The 9,907-nt window shown below is 37.4% G+C and overlaps 1 protein-coding gene across 1 annotated transcript; it reads left to right on the top strand.

The window, feature by feature from the left end:
• The first annotated feature begins 1,802 nt into the window (after positions 1–1,802).
• Positions 1,803–8,343, top strand: LOC140925757 (polycystin-1-like protein 2). Its single transcript, XM_073375637.1, has 4 exons — positions 1,803–1,970; positions 2,340–4,283; positions 5,430–5,601; positions 6,860–8,343. The coding sequence occupies exons 1-4, from the start codon at positions 1,803–1,805 to the stop codon at positions 8,341–8,343; spliced, it is 3,768 nt and encodes a 1,255-aa protein (XP_073231738.1).
• Positions 8,344–9,907: the final 1,564 nt, after the last annotated feature.

The following is a 9,907-nucleotide window of genomic DNA, read 5'->3' as shown; positions in this document are numbered from 1 at the left end:
TAAGCAACTCCAATTAACAAAAACTTTATCGGGTCTAAAGCTGACTCTGTAAAACCATTTGTCTCTTTATGACAACTTGGTACGGTCTAGTGTCCGCCACTAGTTTTTGTGCTGAAAACACATTTACTTAAAATATATTTAAAACTATTACCTTTGACGGTATACAAAACGCTCTACTTCCATTCTTTTTTTGTACTTTTTCAACTTGCTTAATGTAGCTGAAATTTAAGAGCAGAGAACACAAGAAAACGAAGACTGAAATCCTTTCTGCGGTTACATTGCTAAAAGGGATACTAGTGAATTCAGTCTTGGTTATGTTTTAAATAAAATTTCACTCGAATTTGTTTGACTTTTGCTTCTTATAGCTGTTTCGTTTATGGTTGTTGCATCTTAATACTAATTAAAAATACTCATGAGTAAAATACTGTAAACAAAACCAAGCAATTACAGTCTTGAAAAGCTTAGACATTCTACCAGTGCCTTCATCAGCTACCTGAATACTTAACGTTTATTTCGTTAATGCGTGCGTGCTAAAGAATGAGATATGCTCAGTCCTATTGTATAAAATCAGTACATATATTATATTTGTGACAACTTTGAAATAGTTGGCAAACAGCCACAAGATTTGCCTAAACTGTCCGAACTTTTGTTAAAAGCAATTTTTCAAAGCAAAATCTATTTATAAAGAATGTTAATCGATATGATAACCATGAACAACGGGATATCAGTAAATATGAAGAATATAGATATACTACAGTGTGCCGTCTGTCCCCTTTAAATTGATTAATTTTAAATGAGAATTAGAGCGTCAAGGCCTTTTTTTATAGATCGCTCAGAGCTTTATGCAAATTAATAAAATTATACCACCATATCCTTACAAAACCTCGCCTCATATTTAACCAATATTTATCCACGACCAGTGGTTTTTAAAGACAGCTGACTGCTACTTGCGTTCAAAACCCACTACACTACACTGTCTCCGTGACTTCAACTGTTGAACTTCAAACGGACGTATTAAATGTCGCGTGATACCTTGGACACCTCTTAACAGGTATCAGTTTTTAAACGGTTTTATAGTCATGAGCTTCTAGATAGCACAGTATTTATCATTAACGAAAATAAAGATGAAAAATCTTCTAAAATGAAATCATGAGACTACTGGTAGAAATTAAAAGTGCGTGAACTGGAAAAGATTGGGATGTATATAACTATATTTAAATATACTGTGTACACCTAATTGCCAAAACGTTGTCGGCAAAATAAAAGGGAAAAAAAAAACAAAACAAAACAAAACAAAAAAACAGAATTGAAATGAGCTAACAGGAATAACACACGCTCCCTACATTCATGGACTGATCTGGTCGGACGATAGAATGAAGCAGAAAACATCGTTATAATGGCCAATTCATCTTTTCTCAACTCACATTGAAGTATAATTATACCGTAACCTACAAAAGGGTTTTCAGTATTATGAAAATCTCGCATTGCTAATTAATTCCTATTTGGATTCAACCTCTATTTTACTAGTTTCTGCTTCTCTTTGACAACATTAGTGCAATTGAGTGTATGTATTTTTACTATGCTGAGTAGAAAATATGAAAACTTTTATTATTGTCTTTATTAGACCTGGCTGCGGTAGTTTAAACGTTGCTTAACACTATATCATCGGGTACATCACTCTCCAGCTGAGAAGTATTTGGGAAACCGGCTTTATCCACTAAATAGAGATTTATCAAATGAATAGCGATTTCCACCTTTTAAAAAACTGGGGCCTGATTTTTTCACAGGGAAACTAGATTAGCATGACAAACCCAGTAAACTTGACATCCGAGATCTTTCCAGGGGAGTCTCAAGACGGCGCAGACACTATCATGACGCTTGTTTTTCTGGGAGTTCTGGGAATCACCATGACGACGCTCCTTTCAGGAACGTTCTGGGCATGGAAAACAGAGAACAACGAGAAGAAAACGGTAAAGAAGTTAAACAAACCGATTAAAAGTCGTTTTAAAAGATATTTAGATAAGTTAAGGAACTGGACGATAAAATATCAATTATCATGAAGCTTCTTTTAAAAAATTGTTTACTTTAATAAAGGATTGCTCCAAGAGAATCAAAGATACTTTTACACATTTCTCTTGAAAGTATCTTTCCCCCTATCTGGTAGGTTCTGTTTTCAAGTTTGTGACGTCGTTGGTTGTCATCCCTCCCTATTAACTGTTTATTGGTAGTTGAAGAGCCGTGTTGTATTTCTTTTATGTGCGCGAAGGTTTTTTCTTCCTTTATTGTCTGATAATATCAATTGTTTCACAGTAGTATATTTCTTGTTTTATATCAAACAGGCTGGTGTCACAGTCATTCCACAACAATCTCTTCATCGTCGACCACAGCACTACCTACTAATGTTTTACACAGGATCTGGTCGACACAGTGCAACCACTGCAAATGTATTTTGTCAAATCTACGGAAATGTTCTCAAGTCAAAACCCATTGTGCTTCGCGACCCTGACAGACCGCTGTTTCAGACTTCTTCTGTGAGCTCTTTCCTCGTCACCTTAAGCCGTTCTCTAGACGAGATACGAGAAATCCATATCTGGCATGACATCTCTGGTCCAAATCCCCCATGGTATCTAGAGAGTGTTGTAATTTGCCATCTGAACACAGATGTCACGTGGTATTTTGAGGCAAATCGCTGGCTTGATGTTAGCACTGGCTCAAAGGAAGTTGAGTGCAAGTTGCGACCTTTACAAAGAAGGTCATTTCTTAAAAGCACGACCTTGTTTAATGCTAAAATTAATGATAACTTCAAAAACAAGCATCTTTGGTTCTCTCCATTTTTTCCAAATAATAGAAAAACGTTTGGCAAATTTGAAAAAATATCTTGTTGTTTAGCCTTGGCTTCAACGATGGCACTGATTGCAACTGCCCTGGTAGAAACAACCCAGACTATCTTCTCTGATGCTAAAGTGTCATTAGGACCATGGAATTTAAAACTTGACGATATTTACAGAGGTATTGTGTGCAGTGCAGTTGTTTTCCTTGTTCGCCTTTTGCTGGAAAGCCTCTTCTTAAATTCTCAAAGAGAAAGAACTTTAGACGCGAAAGAGAGAAATGTTGAGGAATACATTCAAGATACATTTGAAAAGCTAAATTCAATCACATTCGTGGGAGAGAGTACAGTGACCGACGAAGGTGAATGTTCTCTAACATCTCAAGGCGAGACTCTTACGTCTGACGACAAAATCAATGACAAAGAAGAACTCACAAGCTCTAAGGAAGAGCAAAATGAAAATGAATTTGTAGGTGATCCCAAAACATATAGCTTAGAAAGAAGACTGAGCCTGAACGACGTCGACGTGGAGTATTTCTCTGAGACGTTAGCAGAGAAAAGCGAAGCCGAGAACTTTTGCTCTTCAGACGAAGCCCAAGACCTTAGAGACTTATTTAAAGTTCTTGGGAATTTACCTGAAAAAGATGAACTTATGCAGATTCTTGGCAATAGGAAGAACAAATTTCCAAACGACAGTTCTTCGCAGGAACCAATAGAAGAAAAACGAACTACTCACAATAAGGAATCTTTACTCCAGAATCACAATTCTTGCCAAGAATCAGTTGTTTGGACTACAACGGTTACCAGCCCCGATGAAATTCCAGAATTGTGGAAACAACTTCCATTTCCGCGTCACGTAATCGATGATTGCAGTATTAAAAAGATAAGCGGTAGCATGCCCAAACTCCCCAAAATTGTCTTCAAGATTACTCAAGTCCAATGTTTTGCTATTCCTTTGCTTTCAACTGTTATAGTGTTGCTGATTGGCATCCAGTGGCCTGTTTCTATGGTAACCTCCTGGATAATAACATTTGCAATTGCTCTGGTATTTGAAATTTTTGGTTTGGAAGTGCTTTATATTTTCTTACACTCGCTTTATTTTACAACGTGGTACAAAAGGCCAGTTAAAGAGGAAGATTTGATTAACGAACTGGTCTTAAATAAAGTGTGGATTAATGATGAACAGACTATAAAATATTACAGTGACGAAGTCATCATGGCTGGAGAAGATAGGGAGGAAGTTCCTTGGCCCCCGACTAAAGAAGACATACAAAAAGCGCGAGAATCTGCAGGGAGGGAGCGGGAGTTGGAAGATGTTTTGAAAATGCTAGTGTTTGATGTTCTATTTTTAGTGCTCCTGTTTCTCATATCTTTCGGGAACAGGGATCCCTTATCTTATCCTTCAAGAAGTGGGATCGAGAGTTCTTTCAACATCAGCAAAAGCTTTTATAAAAAGGTAATTAGTTTCCTCTTAATTTTGTTAATATCACGTAAATACTGTGTAACTAAGGCCCTTAGGGCCTCTTCACATGAACCCGGTTGACCGGGCTGGCCCCCCGGGGCTGGCCCGGTTTCCGAGATCTCGCGTTACCTCTAAATCCTTTGTAAAATTTTCGATGTGTTCATATGAGAGGGCAGGCTGACTCGGTTCCCGAGATCTCGGTTTTTCCAACCGAGATCTCGGTAAGCGGGCTGGAAATTTTGCCATATGAACACTTCATCCCGGTTACCGGGATGAACGGCGGGGTAAATTCTCGTGGTCCAGATGGCATCGTCTTTCATTGCCTGCTGTATTTTACACATCATAAGCATCCCATTTAACTGCAGTGATACAGCTTTAAGAGTTACCGAAGCCCGAAAGTAAAAAATTTTCTCTTTCTCCAAGTTTGCTTTGTTTCCCAAATTTGGCGTCAAAACTCGTCCCCAGGATCTTTGACCTTTTTTCATCTTGGAAACCGGGCTGAAATTTCTCATATGAACCCAAGGCAAAATTCATCCCGGTAACCGAGCCAGCCCGGTCAACCGGGCTCATGTGAAGAGGCCCTTAGTCCCTTGAAATACAATTAAATTACATTTCACAATAGCCACTTATCGACATTTGAAAGATTTATGCAGGGGCATGTGAACTTCTTTGTACTCGTGGCTTGTTAATTGTACCTTGCTGTATCTTTCTTTGCCCAGAGTCTTTCATTTATGAAAGAAAATACCAAAGAACAATTGAAAAAGTTTATCGTCGTCTTCTGCATACATACCTTTTAGTCTAAAGAAACAAAAAACCAAACCAAAGAACTGATAAAGGATATTAACTGAGGTGTATTTTGGGAAGTGTGACCAGGATGAAAAGACGTGAAACTGTATCATACAGTTTTAAGTGCAATCCCTCGCGTGGAACGGCTTTTGTTTGTTCACCTTTTCTAAGAAATTCACGTTTTAGCATGTTATTTTGCTTCAAACAAAATCCTGCTTGTAGTTATTTTAGGGCGTTTTCGGTGACAAAATTCCGTCGACAGGAGCGGGGAAATTGCTATTCAAGGTATAAAATCCCTTACATCACACATCTTTCCGTACAGGAATTTTTAGAGTACTTGTTTTTATTTTACAGGTAAAAAACACCGAAACGTTTTGGAAATGGCTCATGAATGATACCATTCCAGTTCTCTTGTATGATCCTTTTGATAAAACACCCAACGAGGGTAGACGTCACTTTCTAAATGATGGCTTCTCGTACGTGCTTGGAACTGCCATTGTTCGACAACAGAGAATACACCCAGGAGGTACGTTGTCTTTTTAATGGGAAATTAAACACAAATAGCGTATTTTTACTCCTATGGCTATCATCAAATACGGCTATAAACATGATCGCATTAACCTAAACGTTTTCTTAATAGATGTCTGGAACTCTGCAACAAATCATTTTAGACAAATAACTTGCCTTGAACAATAGCGACAGTGTATGCACTGAGTCTGGGAGTTTAGTGTGCCAATTGTCTCCTTAAAAACCTGGCTCTATGTAAAAATTCGTTTAAATAAAATTTTCATCTCTATTGAATACAAAAAAGCAAAAGTATTCCTACCCTCTCAGAGTCAACAATGGAACAGCTCATCTGTCAGCAAAGTTGATCGTGTGATCTTTTGCATTTGCATTTTCATCTTATTTCTTCATTTCCCTTATTCAATACAGTGTAATTTTCTCTTTAAAAATGCTTATTATTTCTTACTAATCTGCTTTTAAAAAAAATCTTTTCCGGGCGTATTTTAATATAGCTTTCACTTGGCCTTTTCTGTTTCTCTTATTCCTGATCTGGTATATTTCACTGTCACTGATAAATTCATTCTGAATTATCAACGAGGCCAAGCAAAGCTCGAACAACAAAACCACCTGACCTCCCATGACCTGTAGCCAGTGTTTTCTGACTTCAATCGTAAATGATACGAACAGTTTGAAAACGAAATTAAATTCATAATAATAATTTTTGATGAGGCTGGGTTTGCTATGAAGGATTTTTTACATAGGAATGAAATGAAGCCGATTTAAAGGAGTAGAAAACGGAGAAATAACCTGAATGGATTTTTAACAATTATTGGATGAGGCCGAACAATTATGGAGATCTCGGGAGTGTATCCACCTAGGCCGAGTTGTATTCTTGCTGTTTTTCCTATGATTTTAGGGAGCAATTCCGCTCTTTCTTCTTCGCGAAAAGTGAGAAATGTTCCGCCATTTGTAATACTCAACTAAAAAAAAACGCAGTCTCGTCCCATAGCTTCTCGGTTTTAACGTCATTTTCCACATATCGCAAACGTCTTCCAAATTTGGTCAACGCCAGCTAATTATGACGAATTAGCCGCGGGATTTGAGCCAATCAGAAACGGAGAAATATTTTAAATAACTAATAATTCAAATAATCTTAGCTATTGTTAGTAATTAATTATCAGACGTACATAGTGCTCCCCGATGTGTGATTTTAGAAAAATATGTAAGAAAATCATTATATGTTTTAGGCAAAAATAATTGACGTTTTATTTCCTTCTCAGCGAGCTGCCAGGTTGCTGATATTGCCAAGAATACTTTTGCTGAATGTCATCCCGTGAGACTAATCAACAGCAATGAAGACAAAAGTTTGTACCGTGAAGGGTGGAAGAAAAACACAGTGTCTAAGGAAAGCGATATGTATGAGTCATCACCATGGACATATGTGGATGGACAAAAATCCAAAACTGATTATACCTCATGGGGAAGAACAAATGCCTTTTATGGTGGAGGTTATATTGCTTATTTGACAAGTGAAAGACAATCTACTCTTCAACTACTCAACTCACTAAAAGAACATCATTGGGTTGACCGGCTAACAAGAGTGGTATTTCTTGAGTTTTCAATCTATAACGCGAATGTCAACATTATATCTGCACTGATATTTTCCGTAGAATTTTCGTCTTATGGCGGAGCGTTACCACGTTTTGATATGTATTCTTTTCGTTTGTATCGCTATTATACTCCCCTGCAGTTCATGTATCTTGCTTGTGAAGTGGTATTCGTTGTCTTTGTAGCACAGCTTATCAGTCGAGTGGGACATCAAATCTATCGAGATCGGTGCAGCTACTTCATGTCATTCTGGAATTATTCTGATCTTTTGCTGATCGTTTTCTCAATTGTAACAATTGCTTTATATGCAGTTCGTTGGTTTCACCTAAGCAACGCCATTGAAGCAATTCGAGAAAACCCCGACAAGTTTTATGACTTTTTGACAGTCTCATTATACGATGAATTTATAGCTTACATGTCCTGTTTAATCTTTATCATCCCTTGCCTTCAATTTATGAAGTTTTTAAAGTTTAACAGGAACTTTATGATATTTTACGGAACTCTTGAGAGAATTCGTCAAGACGTTTGTGGCTTTGCATTTGTGTTTTTGGTCAGTATGCTATGCTATACTTTTTGGGCCTACACCATGCTTAAAACAGTAGCAGAGGTTTTTAGCACATTTGGAGGAACATTTTACAGTATGATCGCTATGTTGTTAGGAAAATTTAGCTTCAGGTTATTGTCACCTGGCCAGGCTTTCACAACATCTCAAGTTGGACCGTTCTTCACCTATGCGTTTACATGTACCAATGTATTCTTCATATTAAACATTATACTAACCATCATTGCAATAGGATTTACAGAGGCACAGAAAGACGAACGATATCAGAAAAGCGAGTATGAAATAATGAGCTTCATCTCCAATTATGTTAAAGACCGTTTAGGTCTTCTCCCCCCTTATATACCACCGCCACCGCAAATATCACCTCCGGTTAAAGAAAAACACTACACGTACTTTCAGTGGAAGTCATGTACAAGTTATGTGATCCAGAGTCAGTTTAGGCGAATAATAAAATTCACCGACGACAGCTATTTACAGGATTTTAAAGAGGAGTTAGAAATTGTTGCAGATCTGCTCAGGATACCAATGCCAAGAAAGATCCTAGAGGAAATCATTCGCAGGGAACAAAATTTGGATAGTTTTGCTCACCTGTAAAAGCAATGTTTACTCGCCATTAGAATTGCAATTTAAACGTAAATTTGGAGAAAACGTCTCGTAAAGCCTTGACTGAAAAACAGAATTTAAAATAAGGTATGGCGCTTACTACATTGAGGCGCGAGTTATGAGGTAGATTTTTTAGACTTCTTGAAAAAAGAATGTACGGGAGAGGAGACTGAATATAATTAATATTTTATTGTCTCTGTCTCATTATTAAATGAAATTGTTGTTTAGAGAACTAAACTTGACTAGTAGTTTGTCAATAACGAATCACTGTTTTTTTTTTTTGCCCGTTCCTATAGTCGTTCAGGAGCCAGTTTAACAGCTGTCTTAACCAGGGAACGTCTATAATATGCTAAAGTTAGTCAGAGAAACTTACAGTGTTAACTTTATCTTTGAGGCTTGGCCGACCTACCACAATAGAGAGCTTCAGATTCTAAGACGAGTGCGACTACGAGTACGGGATTTTTCTCAATACTATATAACAGGGCGGATAAAGGTTGGGCGGTGAAACGAGCGCTCCGCTCTTCATTTAATGTGTGATGCGGAGTAGGACTGGCACGAGCGCTCTTTCTGCGCTTCCGGTGCGCTTGAAGGCCGGCGAAATTTTCCTTTTTGCAAACCGGAAATCCTATTTTCTTTCTGTAATTTCAGGCTACAATGTTAAATAGATAAATTCGTTTCATAACAATATCAATAACCAGTTTCATATGTTTGTGTCTGTACGTCTATAAGTCAAACTTGTTGGTCGTATAATACCAAAATTTGAGTTTAATTTGAAAGTGTTGAATACCTCCTCCTTCCACAAAATATCACCTAATCGTCTTTCGCCGTTTCGTTTGCAAAAGCTTAACACTTCTTAACCTCAATTTTTACATATGTTAAAGAGGGATAAATTTTATATAACATAACGAAAAATTAGATTGATATATATTGATATAGTGGCGTTGTACTTCTTCAAACTTTGCTTCTCGGGTGCAACGCGCCATGGCGATTCGCGCAATGCGTTGCAAATCCGGCAACCGCATGTAAACAAAATTTATCGAGGTTAGTTGTAAGGTTTTTTCTCCGTTTTTCTCTCTAAAACAAAACAAGGTAAACGGTAAAAACTGAGGGGAAACTAATTTTGAAGTTTCGAAGAAACAGAAAGACGTATGAGATTTTTTTTTTCAAAATTAAAAAGAAGGATGATGGTGACTGAAATTAGCATAATTTCACCTTGCACGAGCTGCACGCATTTATAAAATACACGTCATCGAGTTATGAAACTTTTAGTTTTGCCATGGATGACATGGATGAGATTTTCCTTCGTGTTTTAGACAGTACTTAGTTGTTTTTGTTTTGGAATAACATCTACATGGGCGAGTAGCAGAACGAAAATTTAATTGCAGTGTTAGAGTCATGGAAGTAATAAAAGAAACCCTTTGAAAGAGATGTTTGTCAACTCCAACTAAACCTCCCGCAAAAAATAGCAACATTTGCCTCTCGGAGACAGCGTACCAGCACAAAGGAACGAGGAAGAAGTGCAAGAAAACAAATCAAGCCGCCATAATTCAGTGAC

Source organism: Porites lutea, chromosome 2, assembly GCF_958299795.1.
Source record: "Porites lutea chromosome 2, jaPorLute2.1, whole genome shotgun sequence".
Taxonomy (NCBI): Eukaryota; Metazoa; Cnidaria; class Anthozoa; order Scleractinia; family Poritidae; genus Porites; species Porites lutea.
The sequence above is the reverse complement of the archived record's forward strand: the minus strand, read 5'-3'. Positions and strand labels throughout refer to the sequence as shown.

Coding starts and splice junctions, on each gene's coding strand:
- LOC140925757 (XM_073375637.1), top strand. CDS start 1,803: ATGACAAACCCAGTAAACTTGACATCCGAGATCTTTCCAGGGGAGTCT. Junction 4,284..5,429: donor GCAAAAGCTTTTATAAAAAG/GTAATTAGTTTC, acceptor TTTATTTTACAG/GTAAAAAACACCGAAACGTT. Junction 5,602..6,859: donor ACAGAGAATACACCCAGGAG/GTACGTTGTCTT, acceptor TTTCCTTCTCAG/CGAGCTGCCAGGTTGCTGAT.